Below are 25,429 nucleotides of genomic sequence, written 5' to 3' on the forward strand. Positions count from 1 at the left end.
AAGTCATGACAATGACCCAGCGAAAAAGATTAACACTCAAAAACCACTGAAATGGGTTCGGACATGGGTAGTAAGTGAAGGAAACACTAAAGGATGCTGCTAGAAGTCATAGTCATGAGCATGACTCAGCAAAAATGAGAATTACTCAGTGAAAAAAGATAAACATTCAAAACGAATGAGATTGGTTCGGATGTGGTATTAAGTGAAGGAAAAGGCTAGAGTTTGATGGTCGAAGTCATAGTCATGATCATGACTGAGGTTTTTGCCTTAACAGCTCTTATGTATAGCTAAACGAACTCCTGAGAACTCATGATGCGAATGGCATGATAAGCGTGTCATGTAAGTTATGAACAAGCCGCCTAGGTCTTGGTGATCTCATGGTTGTTTCGTTAACATGGTAGGCTCTCCGAGCACTGCTTCGCATAACATCTATTCCCACAAAGCATGGGATCTGCCGTCGTTTTTTAATGAGAGCTCGCCACAAGGTACTTGAAAGCACCTGAGCTATTATTGCATGCTCATGGTATAGTACTATTGGGGAAGCACATTAACCGTATGTCTCATGGCGCTGAGCCGTGCTCCCTCAAGGGCTGCAGAAGATAGCGCCAACCTTTCCCTTTCCCTCAAGAACCACTTATCTCATGGAGCCAAACCTACGCACGCTGATAATATAGGTTAAAATTAAAAACGTCAGGACTTGCTCTGGTTTGTCTGCAAACTTTAGTCAGCATTTCCTATTTGAGTTATTGGCAACCTTAAAGTAAAGAGTTATGGGAAAAATTCTGTGCGCTTGCTTCATATCATTTAAGCTAACAGACCTCCATATGTCAATAAATATGTGCCTCAACCTGTGCTGTTGAAATGTTTGATAATAATGGAGCAAAAAAGGGGTGAAAAGATCATCTAAGGTGATTGCAAATTCGAGCGAATTGAAATTGAATGCCGGCCAAAAAAAAATAACAAAAATTCAGAGCCCTTCCACTATGTGAACATGGAAGACCAGCGAAGCTGTTGGTCTTGTTTAATGATATTTGAAGTTTTCTAAATCGGGGGTTGTGTTAAATGGATGAAAAGACACAACACATAATTTCGTTGCGTCGCCGCGCGCCGTATGCTGCATGTGCGAGTGAAAAAGAATTTAGGCGACTAGCTTCACATCACCTTGCACCATCGGCCGCAGCACATTGGGCCACTGTGCGTTCGGCTTCTCGTTGCTTTCGCATCCATTTGCGCTGTTGAGCACGCCGGTGCTCCTTGAAGGCGTGCTCTTCATCTTAAGAGTGAGCGACACTGGTCGTACTCATAGCGAGTCCAAGGGGCAACTGATGACTTCGCTGGGGACATGGATATGACAAGAGAGAATGACACACAGCTGTTCGTTGGTAGACTATTTTCCTGCTTCCCGGTGGCAAGTCCCCAGAGGCAGGGGGCTTAGTTTTCCTGCCCTTCCGCACCAGAATTGTTGCCTCTGGAACATGTCCGCATTTCTGCGCCGATAGTATGCACTACTGAGCGTGGTGCTCCCTTTTTTTTCACATATTTTTAATGGGGGCCTTCAATATTGCTACCACCGATATACTCCTCTTCCTTTCCTTCTTTAAACAAAATAGCATTAAACAACTCACCTGAGCAGATACATGCTTCAGCGGACGACGCAGCAGATGATGGAAGTCCTATAAGTAACTTGCATGAGTCAGGTTTCAGCATGGCATGGTCGTGCGGCTTGTTGGTTAAGACGTGAACATTTCACCGAAATAAACGCCGTGAAAAAGGGCGATGCATTCAATTTCCCGCTATCTTGTCTTCTTTATGTATTAATGGGGAAAGCGCTAGCGCAAAGCTCTCCCCATTAATCGTGACATACCAACTAGCCCAAACCGCTACCCTATTAGGCTTTGTTTTCATTGCTCGGTTATTCACTATCTAGTTCTCTCTATACCGGTTTCCAGGCCGCATTTGTTTTTTCATCCTACGAAACACATCTCTTTTTTCAAGTTTTCTTAAGTTGGTGATAGTGACCTTTATTTCTAGTGACTTTATTTTGCTTTTTACACACATTCTGAAACCTACAAACGTTAATTTAAATAAAGCTTGCAACAATAAATAAAAATGAGGGTGATCAGTCCACGCACTTTTTGACTATACACAAACCGACGAAAAGTAAACAGGTTGGCAATTACTGTGCGATCTAGGACCGATGCCGTGGAGCAGCCTGTCAATCGTCACAATAAAACAATCTGTAGAGCTGAGTTCAGTGATATGCTTTGAAAGGGCCAGCCGGGTGCGGCTGAGAGAGGCGCGTGGATTATCCATGACTGATTCCGATGAATTCCAACACACACAGAAAGTTGTCTTCACGTCCATGCGTGCACATCAGCGCACATATATTCAGTTATTTTGCGTAACGTAAGCACACACGCACATAAACGAAACGCACACACCCGCGCGTCCTCAGAACGTACACTTGCCCCTTCACGAGGCGCGTCACATTGCGTTAACCTTGCATGGCACTTTATCTTTGGCGCGTATCACATCCTCTTGCATAATTTGCTTTTCACGTAAGCGGAGACGCTCTTCTTATTTTCAGCGACTGAAAGAACTTGCTGTGAAGGTCGCACCAAGGTTAGCACAAAATCGCTTTCCATCGAGCTGACTTTCTTTGCATCCGTATGCGGCAGGATCACGCTCGGTGATCCCGTTGGAAGGCCGTCATTGTTTGTCGAAAGCACAGGAGCACTTTAGCTGAAGAAAGGACACGTTTCATGTAGATCCATGATACGGGTTTCCACTGAAATAACAAAGTGCAAGGAAGAAATTAAATGACAGGCGGCATTCTTTCTCATATACAGGGCGTTTCAGCAAACACTTTCAAAAAAATTTGACGGTCGCCTGTGGCAGATAGCACAATTATAGTTCATGAGTTAGTCTACTCGAAGCGGCGGATATCACTCGCAGAAAGAATTGAAATCCATTTATCGCCTAATTACCAAAAATCACGAATTAACTTTTTGACTAACTACCGCTTCGTCGAAATTAAAATTTACAAATTCCAGCCGTGGAGTTCGCAAGACGCATCCACTTGGAAGGAATCCTCAGGATTTCTTCCCCGGGATCCTTCTACGTCCTCCTTTGCTGACAACATACTCAGAGATACCACAGCATCTGCGCCTTGAGAGGCAGACACTGCCGGGGCCCGCTAGGAATCTTAATAAATCAGAAGAGTTTCACCTCCGTCGGCTACAAACTATATCATTTAATAATCCATCTAGGCTTCACGCCATAGAGCCCGAGTCTTTTTCGGCGCAGTGCAAATTTTGTGGCCAAAAGGCAGACTTATACCACATGGTATGGGTTTCTCAGAAAAATAGCTGTATTGCCATAATAAATCAGCCAACGAGGGAGGACTCGGAGGCGGCCCTGTCTAGCTCGGACCTGGAGGAGAAACGAGCCCTCATTGAAAAAGAACGGGCAGCAGCTTTTGCCAACGGTGTCCTGCGTATATTGAAAATCTAGAAGGCACAACGCCTTAGCAACCGCGGTTGAACGCGATTGGCTGAAACGCCACCGGCGACGCTCTGATGTCACACCGTGAGGATTATTGCCTTTGCGTGTCGCCCACGATAGGTTTAGGGTAAAGTTAGGTGAGCTTAGGTTAGGTTGGGTTAGGTTAGGATAGGTTAAGTTAGCGTAAAATGCTTAAGGTGGCGCGGCGTACTCTCACAGCGGTTGCAAAGGGCCGTCGAGCGTCGCCGCGGCGTTTAAGCCAATCTCGTTCAACCGCAGTTACTAAGGCGCTGTACCTTCTAGATTTTCAATATATGCATCCCAGACTAGGGACCTGACCATGTCTTCCCGTAACCTAAGGTTTTCTTTAGTATTTTTAATAAAAGTTTTATCATCATCATAAGGATGACACCAGCTTCGAGATACTAATTCCCGAAATTTGCGGAGAAACGCATTGGTGTACCGGTTACTTACTTAACAAAGGGTCGTTTTATGCACTCAAGCACAAAAGCAACTGGTTTCAATACCTACGTTTCTAACGTAGGCACCTTAAGATCGATGGAACACATTAACAAGAAAGCTTAATATATTCGATTTCAGTATATTCACATCTTTTTTACAGGTCTACAAGAGTAGGGTCCTCTACGTCACCGTGGTGTATTAAACACACGCTTTCCTGCCTTCAAATGCAAGAAAAGTTCGAAGCACATTAACTTGATTCGATTGCGATATGTATGCGTCAGTGGAGACCATTTAAAGCTCGCTTATTTTACTGCCATAGAAATGACATGGACCATCCAAGCGAATTTTCGCTATCGTCGTCGGCGGCGCCGTAGAGCGCCGCTTATATTTAGTTATATGCATGCTACATGCCGTTAAAGTATAGGTATGCCATATTGCTACCCTATTCAATCACTGTGGTTGCTCAAGCCAGGTCTTACGTCCTCGACTAAATTATTCCTCGAAATTTTGAGAATGACAGACACCAAGAAAATGCCATGAAACATAACAATGACAGCGCATGCCTTTTATCTTAAATATTCCCAGGGTAATTAATATTAAAAGTGCAAAACAATGTCAGTGCTGAAAGCTGAAAGTGGTGTAATTTCACTGGCGCTGTATGTTTTCGGGCAGTGCAGTGGCGTTTGTGCAAGCCCTAATGGCATGTTAAAGCTCTCAAGTGTACCAAAAATCATGGCGCACCCGCGTATGGTGGATCCGCGTTCACCGAACCCGCGTATAGAACACCGTCGAAGAAGTTCAAGTTCAGTGCTAAACTTTGTTATCGCAGTCAATGCTTCGACCTTCAGGCGAAACTGACAATTTTTTTTAATGCGCGCATGCAGCTTACTGTTACTTACCATCATTCTTGTGCATAGATGAGTTATTTTCAGCTTGCCGGATTCCTCGCTCCCGTGGAATCTTCTGACTAGGTAGGCTAAAGGACAGTGCCTGATTCTGGGAATGAGATTCTGCAAATGGCAAGCACATTGCATACGATCCATACTCTGTACCGATCAACGTATCATTATATGATCCTCCGTTGTCACCATTTTTTTAAGCTGTGCTCAGTTTGTTTTCTTTACACTTACCATAATTCTTGATTTGATGAATTGGCGTTTTGCTCCTATGCTGATGTACGTCGGCGACTTCGTTATTTTGCTCGTGACTCAGCCGCTGCGCAATACTGTCCTCACCACCTTCACAGTAAAAGAGAGAGTCGTTTTCATGGCGGACAGGAAATGATCGTGTCCGCTATATGAAGACTGGTTTTGATTTAAATTAAAGGCATGGTACTCAGTCCTTAATCTTTTTAAATGAGGTGCTCTAGCTGCACTTCAATTTTTGAACAATGGTGTTTAATTACAACGAGCGTAATAAAAAGTTTGAGATATGCGCATTTTTTTCCAGAACACGCCCTCATTTTTAGCACGTTTGATATAAAATCCGCAAGAAACTGACCTCGCCTTGCTGCCGGATGTCCTGTGATCATGGTTGAGCCCTTCACTCGATGATCAGCATTTCTTGCTGCCTTCGAAAGTGCCCTAGCAAAGTCCACTTCATTGTAGACAAAGTCATCATATGAACTTGTCCCGCTAGAGCAGCCACTTGTACAGGAGCTGTTGCTCTGCTGCGTTGCACTCGTCCACGAAGGCGCTGTTTTATAGGACAGCATAAATGTTCAAATGATTAAGCCAGTCTTGAAGGGTCATTTAAAGAAGGAATTAAAACATGCATTCGCAGTGTACAAATACCTTGCTGTGTTGTGAACACATCATCTATAACTAAATTCTATATAGCACCACTGAATCAAAGTGAGACAGTAAAGTGCCCTAATATATCCGGCTGTAGATGAAAAGCCCTGCAATAAAATGCCGCAGCTCATATTTACATATTAGTCCGAGATATGCGATCATTTAACGAACGCTTGAGGCGCTTTCGCGTCGTCAAAATTGGTGCAGCCGTCGTTGTGCTGTCCCACTGTCGACTGCGCACGCCCTGAGGGCGCGCAAAACGTTAGAGGGTGTCGAGAAACACGGATTGCATTTGGCTGCATAAATGACGCGGCGAAGTGAGCACATCATCTATGCTCCACTAAAAAAGGAGGAGGTGGTGTTGCGGAGACTCCGTGTGGGGGTGGCACTTACCCCATCGGTCACCAATGCCTGGCCACAACACTTCCGTGGACCATTCGCGGATACCTGCCCATATAGCCCAGCTCGAGCCTCCGTGGCTGTGCAATCAAACATCTGTTGTGGACATGCCGTGGTCTAAACCAGGTACGACGGCGCTACCTGCAAGCACTGGGCCTTCATCCCACGCGACTACGGGACAATGATTCATGGCTCTATAGAAACAACCATTGGCCACTATTGATGTTCAACGCCGAAACCGGCCTACATTTCTATATTTAATAGTTTATGCCGTTGGACGAACTTGCAAAATAAAATATCACAATAAAAAAAAAGGGCTCGCAGCGGAGGCCGCACGGCGATCTGGCTTCCGCTGCTGGCTTATAGCGTTTTGCGCACGCATGCTACAAGCACACCAGCGTTCCTGCTGAGCTGCTGTGTGTATGCACTGGCCTACGCGAAACGGGCAGTAACCGTGGATCTCACGTTATCTAATATTTCACTGGGTGGTGAATAACGCTGGCAATTTCCCGTAGGACTAGTATTTCGTGTGCCGCCGAAGTCCGACGCCTCCAACTGGCGGCTCACCCCCATCAAGCCAGCATAAGGTCCCTAGATCAAACAAGTTTTCTTCTTTAATCTACGGACCCTAAGCCACCATTGTGAGACGCCTAGTAGCTGGCAGGGCGCCGTTCCTTCTGCACAGTCGCAGTTGTTTTGAGCGCTTCGTCACACCAACAGTCGCATCAGCGTTTAGTTAGAACATCACGCGAAGACATCTTGCTATCGCAGCCAGTACTTCACCCTTCGGAGGAAACGGTGAATGTTTTCATAGTGAAACATTGCGGAGTTGGACAGATTTTCATGCTGAGGTCAGTGGCGGACATTTTGAAAAAAAAAATGGATGCGGGCGGGGAGTAGATGGAGGTGTGGCGCCGATACAAGGAAGGAGGGAGGGGAATGTATTAGTGCTTGCTGATTGGTTTGCGCAAGGCATGACGTCGTAGGATCAAGGGGATGTGTGCGACACTGATCCGTGAGTTGGCACAATCGATTACGCGATCACACTTCGGCGTAAGATTGAACGCGATATCTTGACTTAGACCCACTCTCTCCGTGCGTAGAATTTGCGAGATCTTTCCCTATTCGGACGGTATAAAGAGGGATCGACTAATGGCGGCGAAATTAGCGAGGTTTAATATCTGCACACGAGGAGAAGCCTCCTACACCTTGACAAACATACAACACATGGCTGCGCAGACGATGTTGGTGGGAAAGGTCAGGCGCCATTTCAATGCGCAATGTATCGCAATAAACTCTGATGATGCCTGCACATATGCTATTTGCCTGAAGAGTCAATGCGTCTCATTAGCGGTAATGGTAGCCGACCACATTTGCCGATAATGCCTAGGTGTCGTATCACAAAACGCTTTGAGAACTTCAGCTGTTTCATACGAGATGCTGCTTTTTGGATTTACTTTATTTGAAGCTGCTTAGAAGTCTCCCTGCGTAGTATACTCCCATTGAAAGGGCAGAGGCTCCCGTAGACATTTTTCATGACACGTCACGAGGTTTTCTGTGTTGTAACCAATAACCTCTATCTTTTACCTAATTAGCACAGCCACGATGACGTCGCAAAGCAGCTCTCTTTCATATTCTCAGTGCTGCCTTCAATTTCAACTAATGTTTAAAGAAGATTCAGGTATCTGCCATATATCCGTATGGCCGGGCCATGTCGGAATAGCTGAGAACCCGCTTGTCACAATTGCTCGTCAATACGCTTACGGATGGTAAAAAGCGATTAACATCGGCCTCCTAAAGCTCTTAACACGGTTACAAAAAATAATCCTAATAAAAACAGGGAGATGTAACTTTAACGTATTTCGAATGCTATCTGAAACAGCATTCCACATTGGTAGCACTGACCGTGGCTTGGCGCATAGTCTGTGTCCGCAGCCAAGCTGGACTCCAGTGACGGTCTTCGTGACATGTCCTCTATATCCGACTCTGCGTCGGCGTCGTGGTAAATATGACCTGAGAAAAAGCAACAGTGCTCAATGATAGAAATCGCCGGTCCATTTCATGTTTACAATGAGATCAGCAAGTGTTAGCAAAGCAGATATATTAACTGTACACGGCACGTTCTAATCATTCGCAAAAGCGAACGTAGAAAAAAACGAGAAAAGCCAGAAGTTTTTGTACCATTTCAGCCTCCTTTGTTTTACGTTCTGTACTGCGGGCAGAGTATTTTGTGCCTGCAGTAAGTCACACTGCTATGTCTTGCCCAACACAACTGCAGTAAAAATTCCCACTTCAGTAAAGAGATTCATCTAGTTATCACAATCATGTATTACGCTGATGCCGGAACAGAATTTGTCGCTGTACAGAGCGGCAGACAACACTAAACGGAATTGAATAGTATCACTGACCATGGCGGCTCCTCAATTGCGCTCCTCTTGATTCCCCTGCGAGGCCCCAGGGTGATGGGTCACTGTTCAGTGTAGGCAAGGATGACTGCGCTCCCAAGTCCATGAGAGCACTGCTGAATAACTGCTCTTGTCGATAGCATTGTGGCTGCAACGATTTCAACAAAGACATAGGTTCTTCAGGCAAAAATTAATAACTAGGCTAATTAATAACTAATCAATTCGAAACTGCGTGTGTGCGACAAGGCTGGAGCTCTAAATACAGGTCCATTGTGGATCAGCCATTTGCGATCAAGGGTGCTGCGTAACGTATGCGCTTACAGTTTCTGACAAATGAAAGGCAAGAAAAAGCTCAATGTTTACTTGGTCTAATAGAGGACACCAGACTACGGGGCAGCAATATGCCGGTCGCGCAATACATGCGCTTTGGTATCCTGGACTCCTGGCTTCAAACCAGCCTATCTGGCAACCATAACAGAACTTCTACTGTAGAAACATGATATGCAAGTGTCATTTCTTTTTCACTCTAAGTGGAACGAATTAATGTAGTAGGCAATACGAACTGCAGCAGGGCTGAATGAATTTAAAGATGACTAAATAAACGAGAGAGCTAGCGCCATTATATTGAGAATGAATGCGCACACGCACACACACACACAGGCGAAATTATAACCAGTGCTGAATATAAAAACTTCATTAAACGTATAGAATAAATGTTGCGAAAGTGCTGTGTACAGAAAACAGATTAACAAAACGCTTACTTTCTGTTTAATTTGTATAGCGCGGAGCGACGGTTCTCTGGAGGATGCAGGAGTATTCGGTCGAGACTCCGCCTCACTAGGTGGCTTCTCTGGTGGTGGAGGAATGATTTCTGACCAATTCATCATGGGTACAGTAGCGAGATCTTCGCCTCGTGAAATTTTTAATCGAAACTTTTTCGTAGGCATCCCATAGTCATCTGAAAGGCAACGAGCGCAGTTATGAGGCATTGTTGTTGTACAATGCAACTATCCTTATAAAAAAACAATGTCATTCAGACCACAACAATATAGGGATGGTAACGGTGCACTAGGGCTAAGAAGCTTCTAAACAATTTCGCGGGTTGTTTGGAGAAAAATTATGTAAACATATACTCATGCAGCAGTACAATAAGAAATGACGCTGGCATGATGACATCGACTCTTTTCTGGTTTTCTGATTAAGTGAACTAATCATATAGACTGGCAAGGCAAGATAATTTCAGCGCTACGCTCATGATCGTCTGAGAATATAAATGAACATTAATCCGTAGCTGTAGGTCTCTCAAAGTTAGTTAGTAAAGTGCTTTTTTTTTTGTTAGTTCGGTACACATTCGACGCAATCTATTCGATGAGATATTCGCGGATATATCGCTTGAGAATAACGCTGCAAAATAAGAAACAAGGTGCTTGACAGTTTCTCCTTGTAAACTTCATGACAAAGTCTAGGTGTCTGCGACCCACCGCCAAGCATTGCAGCGAGAGATCATCAGCCGATGTATATAGCAGTAAAAAAATGTGCGACATGAAAGCGTCATGCGAGATCAAGTCCTTCATAACGGAGTGGCGCTTCCTTGACCTCCTGAGCTGCGCTGCCAGAGTGTTGACGTTGTGCGTCTCAAGCTGCAGTTTACACAGTACCAAGGCTACCGAGTAGCAGTTGCATGAAAGCGGTTGACGTTCTTGAGTCTTTCCTACAGTTGTTTCTATTTGTTCTACTAGGTACTATCGGCGTCAAATGAAGCACGCACAACAGGCCGCGTGGCCGAAGCATAACTGAAGGCATAGTGCGCGCCGTCCAGTCATCACCATTGAAAGGCGCGCATATTCGTCTTGACAGCACTGCACGATGATGCTCCCCCTATAGTGCGACTTTTTCATGTCTGTTTCAGTTTTCTTTGGGTCGAAAGAGAGAAAAGCAATATCACAGAAAACGGAAGCTAAAGTATCGCCGTGTAGGGTCAGTAGGATCGCAAAGTGTGGCCAAACTGTGTGTGCTACCAGCGTGAAATGAAACGCGAACAGCGGCGCGCGTCCTACAGTTTGATCCTTCAGTATTACTGCGCCGTCAACTTTTCTTGCTTTCAAACAATAGACAACCAGAACAAAAGCGAAAATATTGCAGTATAGACGTTTTCACGAGGGCGCTTCCGACGGTCTCGCGTGGAGAGTATGTGTCAGTGTTGCCTGTTCGGTCTGGACTGTGAGCTAGCCTTGCGCTTGCATTGCGGAGTGGTAGCTTTCCTTCGATGTTTCCGTTTATTTTTGTCGCGAATGACTTACGCTCGTAAATAATGGCATATATACTAATCAAAAGGCTACAGGCCAGCACTGTGCAATGTATGGGTACACAACAACCAGTGGAAAATAACGATTTTTGGGACTAAGTGTGTCCACAAGACAGCACTCCGCGAGACCACTGCCGATGTGGTATATTCGCGCTTCACCGGTTTCCTGCATCACCTGAGGACTTGGAATTTCAGTCTAATGTGAACCAATGCACGCATCAGTAAAATAATGAATTTTGGTAAACCCTTTTCGGCATATTTCCCAATAGGTTGCGAGAATTGTCAGCTCTTCGATGTAATATTTTGTCGTATGTTGTGGCAGAGGCTACATCTGTTATTCTTTCAAACACGACTTCATTCCAGTGCCTAATACGGGGGTCACACGGCGCACTTTTGATCGTGATCGAGCCCGATCTTGATCAAATTTTTGGGCGCGATTGGCTTCTTTGCTCAATCTGCGGAAGGGAGCTAATTGTGGTCGAACATTCCGATCCAGATTGGGCTCGATCGCGATCAAAAGTGGCCGGGTGACACCGCTATGAGACAAATAGAAGCATTCTGCAAGAGAAATAGTCGGTAAATATACTTCGCAACGATCTGGAAAAATCGTGCCCTATGGAACGTGTATGCAGCCCCTGTGTCCACAAAAACAATGTCTGTGCGTTCACACGCGCCGTACGTGGCCCTGCACATAAAGGTAATTTCGAAATCTAGCACCTGGGCTGTATCAGTTCGCCACAGGTACCGCGCAGCTCGAGTTCTACGCTTCTGCTTTGACATTTGGTTATAAGCTCCCTACGCTGCACCAGATTGAATATATTTTGCATGGCTGAGCTATTGAGTTGCGTCGGAAGCGTATGGAGTAACCACCGCATATCTACGAACCGCTGACATGCGTCGGCTGGCCGCCGGCGCCTGGTTCTAAGCATTGCTGGACAGCTACGTACGTGCCTGCTTTCGCTAAATGAGGTAACCTTCAACAGCGAAACGTAATGGTGATCAGATTCAATCGACGATTACAGTCACATGTGCCCAACAATAACAATGAAAAAAAAATTTATTGCATTCGAGAGGCGGCAAAGAGCGGGGTAAGAAATGCAGCTCCACTAACGTGAAACCTGGGAAAGTGCGAAGCAGTGATGCGCCGGTGCTGGAGTAGCGCTACAGCCCGGACGTGATCACGCGCCACCGACGCCCACAGCCCGGGCCCCTAAAGTGCTTCGCACTTAAACGCGCGACGGATGCCGACGTCGACAGCCCGGGCGTCATCACGCGCAACAGACGCCAACAACCCGGGCCCCTAAAGTGTTTCGCGCTTAAAATACCGCTGATTAGCACGCCAGGTCTCGATGAAGCAGACGCCGCTGCGGCCGCTACCGACGACGAAACGCCACATACGTCGTACACTGGCTGGGCTTTCTATTGCCATAGCACTTCACACTGAGTGCTCAAATGAGCACGTGAAACATGTAACAAGTCAAGCGGCACAAGACAAGCGAAGCGGAACAATCCAAATAATTCTCGGCGAAGATCACACAACCGAAGTGCGGCCGGCCTGCTCTCGCAATGGCCCACAGTCCAAAATGGCGGCATAGCATGTTCTGACGCTAGACGTCGCCCGTGTCGGGCAATGGCGCTACTAAAAAGTCAGTTTGTGAAAAGGTCTATAGGGGGAGCATCATCGAGCTGTCAGGTCAAACCAGATGTGCGTGCCTGTCAATGGTGATGACGGGACGGCGCGCACTAAACCTTCAGTTATGTGTCGGCCACGCGTTCCCGTGTTCGCGTTTCATTTTACGCCGATAGTACCTCATGGCCAGGTGATCTACTTGTGAAACTGTGTCATTTCTTAACTTCCCCTTTTAAATTCAGATATATATATATATATATATATATATATATATATATATATATATATATATATATATGGGTGTGGGTGTGTGTGTGCGTGCGTGTGTGCGTGTGCGTGTGTGTGTGTAGTTGTGGCGACTTGTGGTGTGCATACTTCTGCGAAGAATAACAAGAGAAGCAGAACACACTCCTCGACACTGTTGCACCTGCGGCTCGTCAACACAGCTCTTGTTCTGTCAATTCGCGATGGTGCTCGGTCATGAAATAACCCCACAATATAATTTATTTTCCGGCTATAATCATGCACAACAGCACTTGCTCTATTGGGCGGGTTGCTTTGTTGCAAATTGTTCTTCTGAGTTGTTGAAACTATTAGCTTCATATAAAAGTGACTGAAGTACTCACCTGCTGTGTAACCACCACACTCGCTTCCTGGACTAGCAAGTCTGTTTTCTTTCAATAGCCGATCTGAGACGTCATCTACAATAAGTAATAAGGGAAGCCTACCTTCAGCAAGACAATGTTGTTATCCACATTGATGACGAAATTGCATTTGCACATGTACAAACGCAAGAACAATGCCCTGCAGGTACCTTCGTTGGTGTGCCTCACTTCGAGGTCTGAAGCTTTTTCAGACTTTCTGCTGCCTTCTTTTGCTGAGATTCCACTGCCACCATCTGTGCTCTGTGGAAAAGGTGAAAGTTCACTGGAAATCGGTTGCCTTTTTGAACCCTGGCTGCAAGTTATTCCTTTTGGTCGGTTCTGGAAACGGATATGTCTCAACATGCTTTCCTATGCTTGAGCGGTGACCCAAGTAAAACATAAATAATTTTACGCTAATCAATGTACGCAAAATTTACTTGATCTGAACGTAATATATGCAATGTTCACAATATTATTAGGGGCTTGAAAGCAGCCAGTAGGAATTTTATGGCGTCATACTGGGCTTTTATTGTAAATGGAAAGGCTGCCAACATGATTGCACCTTTTTATAAACCTAAATTGCCACTACATAGATGCTTTTATACGATTTAAATATTTGATACAGAACAGGGAGAATATGCTATCAATCTCTTATTTCAGGCCATCGTTCCGTGTGTCGTAGATAAAGAAACTCTTATTCAACACATGCAAACGTGACAAAGTATTTACGATTTCATTTGCAGTGAATGAGCGCTGTGGTGCAATGTGGTAGCAACGAATGACTAAACATTTTTTGTATGAAAAGAACTGGTGTACATCAATAATGCTTCACTTACTGAACAATTTCGGCTCTTCTGAAACGAAGTCTTTATTAATGTGGTGGTGGCATACGGCTCTGGAACCGAGGCAGCGTCCTTCTTGTTGAATGTTGTCATATAGTGACCGTCTACTTCTGCGTACTCAGGTGCACTCATGTCGCAATTTAAAGTTGCATAGACACTGTAAGACAACCAAAGTACGATTTAAGCAGTCAATAAACGCTTATAAAGGGTAGTAGCACTTGTAGTCATATTCATGGAGAGCTTGGATTGTCTTGTCAGTATAGCGAAACATATAATGCTAGAAAGATTAAAACCCACTAAATGGCTCATTTCCAGTTTCGATTTCATAAACCATCTGCATCTCATTTCACTGCTGGATATAAAGATGAGCTTCACGATTACTACTCATTGTCAAGATTAAGACCATTTGAAATAAAGAAATGAGAGAGAGAGAGAGAGAGAACTTTATTTATTTCCGGCAGATTGCTGGGTTGGGTTCCCACCTCAGGGGAGAGACCGTGTCTCCCCGCAGCTTCCTGCTGCGGGGAGACACGGTCGGCCTGCTGGATAGCCCACAGTTGCTGGTCCAGGCCTGAACTGAGCAGCGCAGTCCCCCAACGCGCCCGAAGGCCCTCATTGGAGGCCGCGACCCCAGTATTGCTGATTAATGCTGGACATGCCCATAGGATGTGATCTAGTGTGGCTCTGGTGTTACAATACTGGCATAGATTGGTTGTATATAATGAGCCCTCAGGACATGTGTACTGCGAAGAAACTTTCAGGAAAGCAAAATCTCATGAATAACCTCATGTTCTCCTAAATGATAACATTTTCTTAGATTTATGAACACGCCATGGACGTAATCCCATGCCTAACCTTAAAAATCTAATTTTGCCGTCCACGAAGAATCTGTCAGGCTCAGGAAATTGCGGCCGGCGACTCGGCTGGAGCGATGTGATCCCTCTATAAACCAATTTAATTTAATGTTTTGCTAGTTTCTTTTCACGATCAATTTGGCTTTGCGCCGTCATGTGCAAACATCCAGGTTAAATCAATTGGCAAAACGACTGCTCCCGTTTGGTTCTAGTGCGGCGAGCCAGAACATTATTTCCTAGAGCTAAGCTATTTTATCCTAATTTCCGTGTATATCTCTGGAAAGCTGCCGTGATTTGTGGCGTGGCCGCAAGTTGAGAGCACGGCGCGTGTGCCGGGGATGGCGACATCAGTGGCGGCTGCGTCTAGAAAGCTGACCGGCCTCCACGAAAACCTCGACATGCGAAGACACTACTGTATGCTCGCTCAGGAGTGAGAACTTCTGCAATGACGACGTTGAGCTCGTGCGGAGCCGCAGTGCGAAGCGAGCAAACACTAGGGTCTCCATGACTTCGAGCACGCCGACTGTAGGTCCTACTCGGAATACCGCAGTCAGTACGATTCTAATTGTACCAGAACTCGCTAGCGACCACCTGAGGTGGCTCAACAGTCTGTCCCGGCGTAACTTGAAGCGGTGGCGCCAAGTCAAGTGACGGACTTGAGAGTCAACCCCCCCAAAAATGTGTTTGCTATTGGCGTTGCAGATGAGAATATGTGTACAACATTTTACAGATTTCATTTGCTCAATAATAAAACTTAAGAAATACAGTGAAAACATTCTTGCAGCCTATTGGTTTCAATCCAGGAGCACCGACATGCCCCACAAAAGCATAACAAAAGCAGGACAACAGAGGCTGAAGAGGTCGACAGACGCTATAGCTTCGGTCAATAACAAAATGCGTCATATAGAGCGCTGCATGCATGAAGGCAAATATTCATAAGGAGCTAATGCGGAACCATCTGCCTCAATTTGCACTGAACTTTGTAATAGTGTTACGTTCACGAAACACAACGAATAACGTTCGTATCTTGCGATTCTTTGGCGATCCTGATAAATGCGCACGGAGAGGGATGTTCAAAACTCAGAATTCATGGTTTCATTCTGTGCTTAGAGCAACTCTTTCTTAAGCATCAGCTTTGCAGGTAGCATAATTTCCCGTGTTTACTCATTAAAATTACAAACAACTCACCTGGAATAGTTATGCTCGTTTGAAGCACAGTTCATTTTGTGGAGAAGCTTGGTTTCACAGAAGGCCACCTTAGGTTGCTCAGAGGGCCTCCAGACACTATGGTTTATCCACGAGGCTTCTTGATGGTTAAGGCAAGCACGACTAGTAACGGAACTGAAGCAGTTTCTAGGATTGATTCGGAGAGAAGTATAGCCAGAAATTAGTTATTTTAGGCAATGTTAGCAATGTTTTTTTTTGGAAACAGGCATATAAAACTAACATGCAAACGAAACTCGAAGATTCAAGATTTGAGCCAAATAAAAAAAGTAGGACAGCAATAGTTGTCGCTTTTATGTTCAGTATTGCGCTGTACGCCGCAATTTCTCATGCATCAGACTGATCGGAACAAACACTTCAATCACGTGCCATATTCTGAATTAACCACATTGGCGTATAATTTCAGCTTTTCGCGATGCGGCATCAGGTGCCATGCCTGACTATCGATAGACATTCTGCTTTGTGCTTCCTCTATGAATGTATGCTGAACGTTATAAAACGAAAAATGATCAAATCATAGCATGACTTAACGTGAAGTTCCGAAACGGGATTAATGAAAATATCTACTCACCTCAAGTCATTTGGCTTATTTACTTGTGCTAGAAAAAACAGAAAAATTCATGGTGTAACTTTGTAGTTGTGAAAAAATGGCTAAGTGAATTTTTAAATAAACAACACTGGCTGACTGTCTCCGAGGCCGAAGCTACCAAGAGTTAATGGGGCCCTGGACCACCCGCAGGCTTTGTTAAATAACATAGTCCGTGGGTAGCAAACGCTGCTGTGAACATCTCAGCCAAGTTTTGCTGTCATACTCGGTGCGTGGAGCTCGCAAGCGGAGCGCGAAATCACCTTTCTCTTAAACGCTCTCTTTTCAAACCAAAGCCTCCGTCTTACTATTGCGCCCCGAATCGGCAGTGCGCATGCTTTGGTTGTTTCGCCCGAGGCAGCCTCTTTCATCAGCGTCGCCCAGACCGCGACAGTACCCGACCGCCACCTTCCGTTTAAACGGTGACCAGCGCGAAGCCCCCTCTCCTGACCCTGACATGATGACCGTCACGGAGAGCAAGAAACCATCTCTACGACTTTCGTGGAAGCAGCCTGAACCCCCGGTTTCCACAGTGCCTCGTCCTTGCTTCGAAGGTTGATGTCAGAGGGGGTGTTCTGTGATCAGTACGACTCCTCTGATTGGCCGCACCAACGTCACCCGAATTCTCTTGTGCAGGAAACAAGGGAAGACAGCTGTTTTATAAGCGAACACCTTGGGTGCAGTGAGGTGTGTCCTGACGTGTTCTGATGCGTGCTGAGACATTAGTGAGTCAGGCAGTCAAGTGCTCCTACATGGAGAGAGCTTTCATATCTGGAGCCACTGTAAATATTGTAAAATTAACCCTTTTTCTCTCACTTCTACTACCGCCCGTACTCATCCCTGTGCGTGGAAGCATCCCTGGCCTAAACGTTACCCCGAGCCGCAACATCACTCTCTTCTGGACGCTTTATTACAGCGAAGAGCTCTGTGGCTAGGGTTATATGCATTTTTCGTGTCCGTCAACAGATGTGCGTGTGCAAAAACTTACCTCCGGAATTTGATGGAAAATCGCTTCATTACGTGCAAACGTTCATAGTCTCATCACTTGGATATGCATTTTCAATAGATTAGTTATTAATATGCACCATTTTCAAGATCAGCAGACTGTCAGGTAGATAATAAGGGTTTCTCAAAGATTTGCTACTGTGCGACCCGCGTCGGTCATGTGTACGCTCGCACTGCCGCCTCTTTGTCGTCGTTTTAAGTGCTTGCGTGCCTAGTTTCCTTCCGCTCTCCTGGAGTAGCGGTCCCGTCAGGCGTGCCTACTTTCCGCCAAATGGCGGTCCCAGCATGTGGCGCTCCCGTCGCGCGTGTATACTTTCCTCCCGGCTGCCCGAGGTGGCGGAAGTCTTTCACACGAATATATGCCCCCGTTCAAACTAACAAGTCGAAGCATCAATTGCGATAACAAATTAGTGGAGAGCTATACGGAGTAGGAATAGTAGTTTTATCAGCTGTTTAAACTTGGACATGCAGGAGCACCAGCAACGCGCAGAACTGTTGTGGACGCCGTCAGCGTTTTGCCTGCGTTCGCACCGAACGCGCGCGGCGTTGGTGATTGTTGCCGGTGCCTGTGGGGGCGGCTCGGAGGTTTTCGACGAGATCAGAACGGGACACTCGTCGAGCAGCGTCGGAAATCTTTACCACCTTCTCGTCTCGCAACGTTTTTATATAATTACGCATTTGGTGCCGCAGCTAAATGTCGCCTCCCCTATTTCCCTTTCACGCGACGGAAAAAGTCGCGTTTGCTCTATATATATGGTGATTCTAAAGGAAGAAAGAGATGCTTAATTCTGCAGCCCTTCGGGGAGAACGGCGCAGAAAGCGCGTTTGCTCTCCGCCGTGCATTCGCTCCCCGTGAAAGCGCGCGTCCCTCGCGGGCTTTCACTCGCACATACAGCGTCCGGAGCGCGGCGACGATTTCATCTCCGTTGGACGTCATACGGAACCTCACGGCGACGGCGACGCCAACGGCAGAAATCCGCTGTGAGTGTCCATATAATTGCTATCGCAATAAAAATAAAAGTGGCAGTTTCGCCCGAAAGGCGTAGCATCAGTGGCGATAGCAAATTTACTAGTAGAGTATACGGAGTAAGGATATTAGTTTTATGGGCCGCATAAACTCGGACACATTCGCTTACTAACTGAATTAACAAGCATGTTGTCAGCGCGCTCAAGCAAACATGAATAGATCACAGTCGATGACCGTAGACAACCACTCTGAAAACGCTGGCGTGAGCAAGCAGCGAGAGAAGGTGCGTGCGGTCTATCGCTTCAACGGAAACTGAGCGGCGAAAGCACAGTGCATACAAAGGTCAGAGCCGTGTGGAGATTGCTTTCAAGGTACGGTGCGCGCGACAGCCTGCCGGTTGTCGGCGCAAAGTACAAGTACGCAGCTGTTGGCAGAGTAGAAGCCGCCCCCCCCCCTTTCCTCCCGCGCTGCCTTCCCGCTTTCCTCCTTTCGCGTGGGAGATTGTGGCACCAGTTCGCCTTGCGCCCGGTCGCAGGATACTCAATAATGCCGCAGCTAAACGTCGCCTCCCTTCCCTCCCTCCCATCCCCCGACGGCCTTCCGCACGACCGGAGACGTCGTGTTTGGTCTGCGCCGTACGTTCGCTCTGCATGAATGCGCGTGTCCATCGCGCGCTTTCACTCGCACATACAGCATACGGCGCACGGCGACGAGGACTTTATACCGCCGTTGGACTTCATACGGAACCTCACGGCGACGACGACGGTCGCGGCTGGAACTGGTTTGGAGTGCCCATAAAATTGCTATCGCAATAAAATCGTGTGTGCGTGTGTCTTTCTTCGGCATGACCGCCGTCGCCACTCAAGAGAAATAAAATTTGCTCATATCTTTGATATAAATTCTGTGTCACCTCTTTGTCGTGTGCTAAACTGCTTCGCTGGTAATCCAACTTCGCAGCAGTGGAATGGCGCGTGTTTTTTCGTAATAAAGCCGATTCCCATACGCGGCTGCTATTGGTATACTGCGGTCGGCTACCCAGCCTATATACCGAGGCCTCCGCGGCGTTCCCCCGCGAGTCCACTGGCTAAGCGCACTGCGGCTTAGGTTTAGCGCGTCGTAGGCACCAAAATCGGAAGTTGTGGCATCTACGTTGACATCCAAAATTGAATTTGAGCTGCGCGCCACGGTGACATGTACTTCGAAGTTCGGAGCGTTGTGGACACGCCCCACTCTGCCGTAGCCTTCGCAGTGCAAGTCATTGAAGAAGGAACGGGAGCACAGCGGAGGCCGTGTTTGATTACCAATAACTCCACTTCTGCTGAACGCATTGAAGGACATATTTTTGGCGAACTATTTCTGAAATAGCCTATTCTCACTTCAAATGTCTTTCTCCATTTCAATAAGAAGTGGTTCAGGGCCCCTCTAAGTATAAACACTGACACGTGTACTTGATGATCACTATATATGCTCCGGGTGTTACAGTTAATTGTATGTTTATGTTTAGCAGATCCAGTGACTATAAAGAACTACACATTCAGATCCCGCAATTTGCTTACCTGCTGTAATAGCCTTCGCTTGTTCAAGTCGTCGTTTTCGTATTAAAAACAGGACAGAACTTGTTGCTGTTACCAGCAGCAGGAACCCAAAAAGTGCAATGAACCATGGCTGCTTAACAATGTTTTCAAAGGGGCGAGAAAGTGATGTTGAAGATGATGTGCCTTCTGGAATATGCAAAAAAAAAGAACATTCACAGACAAATATGGGAGAGGCCTTCGTCCTGCAGCCGACACAAGATAGGATGATCATGATGATGATGATTATGATGTGACCACTAGTTAGACTATGCAATCATCACTGCTACCCAGCCCAACCCGCGGATAGCAGTTCTGCAAAAGCAGTTCTACTGGCGGAAAGTCCGAAATCTGAGGACTAACAGAGTTTTAACATTGCTGTGCAGCACCATATTTCGGAACTCCGACCTTGGGCTGTATGTGCCTCGATGACTGAATATGTAGTGAACCGGCGGTCACAATTTTTGAGCATCAACTGAGCATCAGGGTTTTTTTTTTTTTCAGAATAATTCTGCTTAGCAGTTCACCAAAAAAGTACACAATTTGCTATCTAACTATCGCTAACGCTTCTATTCCAAGCAGCAAGGTTGGCGACGCACAATATCGTACGTGATGGGGGCTGCCGGAGTTCGTCAGAATTTACAACTAAGTAATTAATACATCGTTTGATTAAGACGCTGGCAGCACAGTTGAACAATATTTCTTTAACGCGTTCACTCCGCAATGTGCTTCAATGCACTGTACACGTAATCATAGGGACACAAAATAGACTGCCTGCTTTCTTTGACATGCTTCATACATGTTTGTCCAATATAATTGCTCACTATGTATTACAAAGCGAAGAGCACCTAATTTTTCAACTTTCAGGATAGTTTTGAAAGATGCATTTTCTCTTACAAACTAGGAGTACTGGAAGTTAAAGCAACATCTCCAGAAAACCTGTGATTTCGAAGAACATCCGGGAAGCGAGAAACCAGTCGAAAGAAGTTAGCGCAAGAGCTAGGTTTTAATTGGGCGTGCCAATTTGTATTTAGCATGCGTACGTGTAATAAAAAATTCGAAGCCTCATTTACCTGAGCGCTATTGCAAGGACATTTGCTTTCAGTATAGCTGGACAAGTTATACAGTACTCATACGTTCTAAGCGTATGGCACCAATTTACAAAAAGAAAAAAAACTCGTGTATACTGACCGATCTTGAAATGGATGGGGCTGCTGGCTGGTCCACCGCCGACGGTTGTCACTGCAACAACACGTGCTTCATACAAAATTCCTGTCTTCAGGTTGTTTAACGTGAGACTTTTAGCTGTGGAGTTTGTGCTTTTATTGAGATGCAGATCCGAAGAGTTTCCATCCACATACACCTAAAAGCAGAAAATGAATGCGATGTCTGTTTTCGGAAGAACAGCGCGGCTGTCTGGTTAGGCGTCATTCTTTCCGTTTACTTAGCGAGTTTAATTAACTAGCCCATTTCTGACAGCGCTACACGTCTCTGTGTGTCGTGAAATGTGTCACATGCTGTCTTCTGTGTGTTGTATGTTTCTACGTTGCCCCCTTCTGTTCAGCATGACAAGCACCCCTACCACGCGAGCATTATTCGAAAGTAAACCCTATTTGTTCAAATTATTGTTAAGAAAATTTGCGTAGATTTCACTGGAGGTGCAAAGCTAAAGTGACAGCGGAGGCTGATGGGCACCTAGCTAGTCCTGGCGTTTGGGCTACGCTAAGCACTACCAGGTCAACCCCAGCATTTTCCGTAATTTACTGATTATTGATCGATTATCGATCAGCTATTGATTGGCTATCACAAGGTATTGGCCACGTATTTGGGCTAGGCTTTGTACTACGAAGTCATCCCCAGCATTTCCCGGAATGGACTGATTATTTGTCGATTATCGATTAGCTATTTATTGGTTATCAATTGGCTATCGCAAGGTATTGACCACGTATTTGGGCTAGGCTAAACCCTACTAAGTCATCCCCAGCATTTTCCGGAATTTTCCGGATTAGCTATTGATTGGCTACCCATTGGTTATCGATGACTCCCAATCATGTTTAGCTAGACTTAGCCAGGCTCAGCTTCGCTAGTTCACATGGGTAGGTGCCATTGCGCTTGGGCCCGTTCTGCACTACCGCCAGGATCGGCCCACGTTTTTATATTCAGCAGACACATTACGCCGGGCTTAAACAGCTCCGCTGTTAAAATTACTAAAATGCGATTCAGTGAATTGATAAACCTGTGCCACCGATGTGTTGAAGGATTCACTGGCTTTTGGGAGTGTCGACTGTGGAAATTACCGCTGAACATGACAATCAACTGTTAAGTCACTGCAGGGAAACATTTGGAAGAACGTTTTTATCAGAATACAAATCGAGAAGATAGTGGGCGATGCTCTTGTTGTTTATGTTAAGCGAAGTTCAGGTTTACGACTAGAACGTGTAGAAACAGGCAGATTAATCTAGGAAGGACAGTTAAAGAAGTTTTTGCAACTACTCACATTGTATCCCCTGAGTCTTCCATTGCAGTGTTGTGGTGGAGGCGGAGACCAGAGTATAGTGACAGTTGTTCCATTTAGAACTTGGACTTCGACGCCACCTGGTGGTGCAGTTGGGACTGCCAAGGGAGTTTCGGTCATATTGGTAGTTGGCTAATAGCCTGCCAAATTGGCCTTCGCAACTTCTTAACATCGAAACACCTGGATACCCTGTAGAGTGCTAGCGCTCGTAATGCAGTGAAGCTAAGCTGGCAACGCAAATCAGCGTCCGAGCACACATAATAATGTAAAAATGCTTGACCGCTTAGAACAAAGCCATTCACTTTTTGTTCGTTCGAAAGGGATTACACAATGTTGTTATCGCACATTTTGTTCAGTGTCATGGGGATGTGTACCCAAAGCATGAGAATGCTTCGAAAACGATTTTCATACCGACAATAGTGGCCGACAAAACGGTTATAAATGCAGGACGCAAAAGCAACACAACCGGCAATAGTAAGTTGTACATGTTGGACTAATTGGTGCGACATTGAAAGACACCATGAGCAAACGAAGACAGAGTAAGTAACAAAAGTGAATGGAGAATTACGTCCTATCGCATTTCTTGCAGTCCTTTCTGCTCCCGTTATACGTACCTGCCATAAAGTTACACCAAGTGAAAAAAAAATATTCTTCACATTACAGTCTAACATGGTTGTAAGCATGCGGTGACAAAATAATAAATATAAGAAATAAAACTACATTCCCCCTCACATCCTTATACAAAAACAAACATTTGTCAAACCGTGTTAACGATGCACAGCTTAAAACGGGTACAAAACGAACCATTCCTTCCGAAACAAAAAGACACTGGCCGTTTTTGGCTCCTCATTTACTCTGAAGCAGTGCTGAGCGTTATCATTCGTGGCAAATCATATGACCCCTTGCGCCTACTTGAATACACTAAATCATCATCCATTATCAGAATATAAAGATCAGTAAATCTTCCGGATTTCATTTAAACTATACTGCAAAAATGCATGAAAAACACATTTCATGGTAGAAACGAATGAAAATGCTTCTTAGCACACGACAATTGTCAGCCGATCATTGCGCCTAACTTGTCCTTACCATCTTCCAACGTTTGAACTGTTCTGGAGTTGCTCGGTGGGCCTTCGACACTTCTGCAGAATGGCACCAGGAAAATTTCGTACTTTGTGAACTTCTTCAGGTCGTTCAACACGTAGGAGAGGGCTCCGCCATTCAGAACAGTAACAATGTTGTACGTTTGCGAGCTGCCGCTCATGTCCCGAAAACGAATGTAAAAGCCCTCCACAAATTCTTTGCTGCCCTGTATCTGCAAGACATAACGAACACAGAAAGCGAGTAAGGCAGATAAGGTATTTTTCACGCAGCACAACTGCTTCGTATGTAAATTATAATGATAGCAGCGTAGCAGACTCGATACTCTCATTGTCATAATTTCGTATGCCTTCATCACACCCAGCAATGTCTATATTGCGGGAATAATGGACCTAAATAATAAGGACAGATCCGACAGACGCATTTTAGCTAAAGACAGATTGAAATATAAGCTTTACTGATATGCGGGGAAATTTTAAGTAATGAAATATGATAATATTAAGCGTGTCCTGCGGCCGCCCATAAGTAGGGCACTGGAGAGCTTGCTAGAAATGCAAGCCAAATGTAAACAATATTAGCTCAGTGCGCGCAATTCCTACAGAAGCTGCGTGCCTACTCTGTCTCTTAAAAAATAAGCTTTGTTCAACATGCTGCATTAGTTTCACACGTTACAGCTGGTTACATCACGGCTAGACACAAAGATAACTATGCATTTCAAGCGTTACCGTTTATTGTCATCCTCCTGGAACAGAATTGTACACTAGAATGACAACGGAAAAGTGACAGAAGTAATATGGTCATTGTTAATACCTTCCAAGTCAGCTTCACGGCAGTTGAGCTTATGGTGCGTATGTCGTGCAGGGTCACCACATTGGCGCTAAGTTTCTCTCGCACTTCATCAAGGTTGTAGTCTGGGACAAACTGTGGTGCAAGTCCTGGAGATAAAGTATAGTGATTCACATGCGCGCTATTGCCTGTATAGGCACTACAGAAGCAAAATGCAAATACAGGGTCCCTTAAGACGCAGCGCAATAAAAACACGCCGGAAACCAGGTCCTCGAGATGTGAGAAGTGCTCTCTGCCCAAATATCTCTTCTGACATTATTGTTCGCTTTTTTTTCTGTTTCATGATAACAAAAAGTGATGAAGTAAAAAATTCACCTCATTCCCTTCATGCTTTCAATCTTCACAGCAGCCTTCTAAAAAGCCATCACACAGTTCGCGCGTACAAAGGCTGGCTACGTTACTTAAAGTGTCCTGCCGTTTTCGAGGTATAGTGGCACAGAAGGTCAGCCCGTAAAAAGACGCGAACACTTTATTTGCCAAATAAGAAGTTACAAAATTTAGGTAAACGCAAGTCTCATCGGCAGTGATTACAGCAAACTTGGTTCATTGTCGTCAGTTTCAATGAGAAGGTTAAACTGGGAGCCTGTCGATTGCGTTATAATACAGTAGTAATTGGTAATGAACTCGTCTGTTCCCGTACTTCATGCAAAAATCCAACTCGGAAAACAATGAAATACAGTGGGCTGGCTAAAGAATAGCGGCGACATAAAAATTTGACAATGTAATCGTGTCAATCTTTTATATTGTAATACTATGTGATAAATAATTTTGGAAAT

The 25,429-nt window shown here is 45.5% G+C and overlaps 1 protein-coding gene across 1 annotated transcript in view; it reads right to left on the reverse strand.

The window, feature by feature from the left end:
• Nucleotides 1-1,988: 1,988 nt before the first annotated feature.
• Nucleotides 1,989-25,429, reverse strand: part of LOC119456672 (roundabout homolog 1) — a 76,263-nt gene continuing 52,822 nt past the window's right edge. Inside the window, exons 9-25 of the mRNA XM_037718497.2 lie at nucleotides 24,618-24,742; nucleotides 23,796-24,021; nucleotides 22,689-22,804; nucleotides 21,383-21,554; nucleotides 20,177-20,341; nucleotides 16,634-16,661; nucleotides 16,027-16,191; nucleotides 13,979-14,141; nucleotides 13,313-13,403; nucleotides 13,125-13,199; nucleotides 9,325-9,521; nucleotides 8,567-8,711; nucleotides 8,064-8,171; nucleotides 5,467-5,661; nucleotides 5,097-5,204; nucleotides 4,866-4,976; nucleotides 1,989-2,788 (exon numbers count right to left, since the gene is read on the reverse strand). Of these exons, the coding sequence (XP_037574425.2) occupies nucleotides 2,739-2,788; nucleotides 4,866-4,976; nucleotides 5,097-5,204; nucleotides 5,467-5,661; nucleotides 8,064-8,171; nucleotides 8,567-8,711; nucleotides 9,325-9,521; nucleotides 13,125-13,199; nucleotides 13,313-13,403; nucleotides 13,979-14,141; nucleotides 16,027-16,191; nucleotides 16,634-16,661; nucleotides 20,177-20,341; nucleotides 21,383-21,554; nucleotides 22,689-22,804; nucleotides 23,796-24,021; nucleotides 24,618-24,742 (2,240 nt within the window). The 3' untranslated portion in view covers nucleotides 1,989-2,738. The remainder of the gene's footprint in view (nucleotides 2,789-4,865; nucleotides 4,977-5,096; nucleotides 5,205-5,466; nucleotides 5,662-8,063; nucleotides 8,172-8,566; nucleotides 8,712-9,324; nucleotides 9,522-13,124; nucleotides 13,200-13,312; nucleotides 13,404-13,978; nucleotides 14,142-16,026; nucleotides 16,192-16,633; nucleotides 16,662-20,176; nucleotides 20,342-21,382; nucleotides 21,555-22,688; nucleotides 22,805-23,795; nucleotides 24,022-24,617; nucleotides 24,743-25,429) is intronic.

This window comes from Dermacentor silvarum, chromosome 6 (assembly GCF_013339745.2).
Source record: "Dermacentor silvarum isolate Dsil-2018 chromosome 6, BIME_Dsil_1.4, whole genome shotgun sequence".
In the NCBI taxonomy this organism is placed as follows: Eukaryota; Metazoa; Arthropoda; class Arachnida; order Ixodida; family Ixodidae; genus Dermacentor; species Dermacentor silvarum.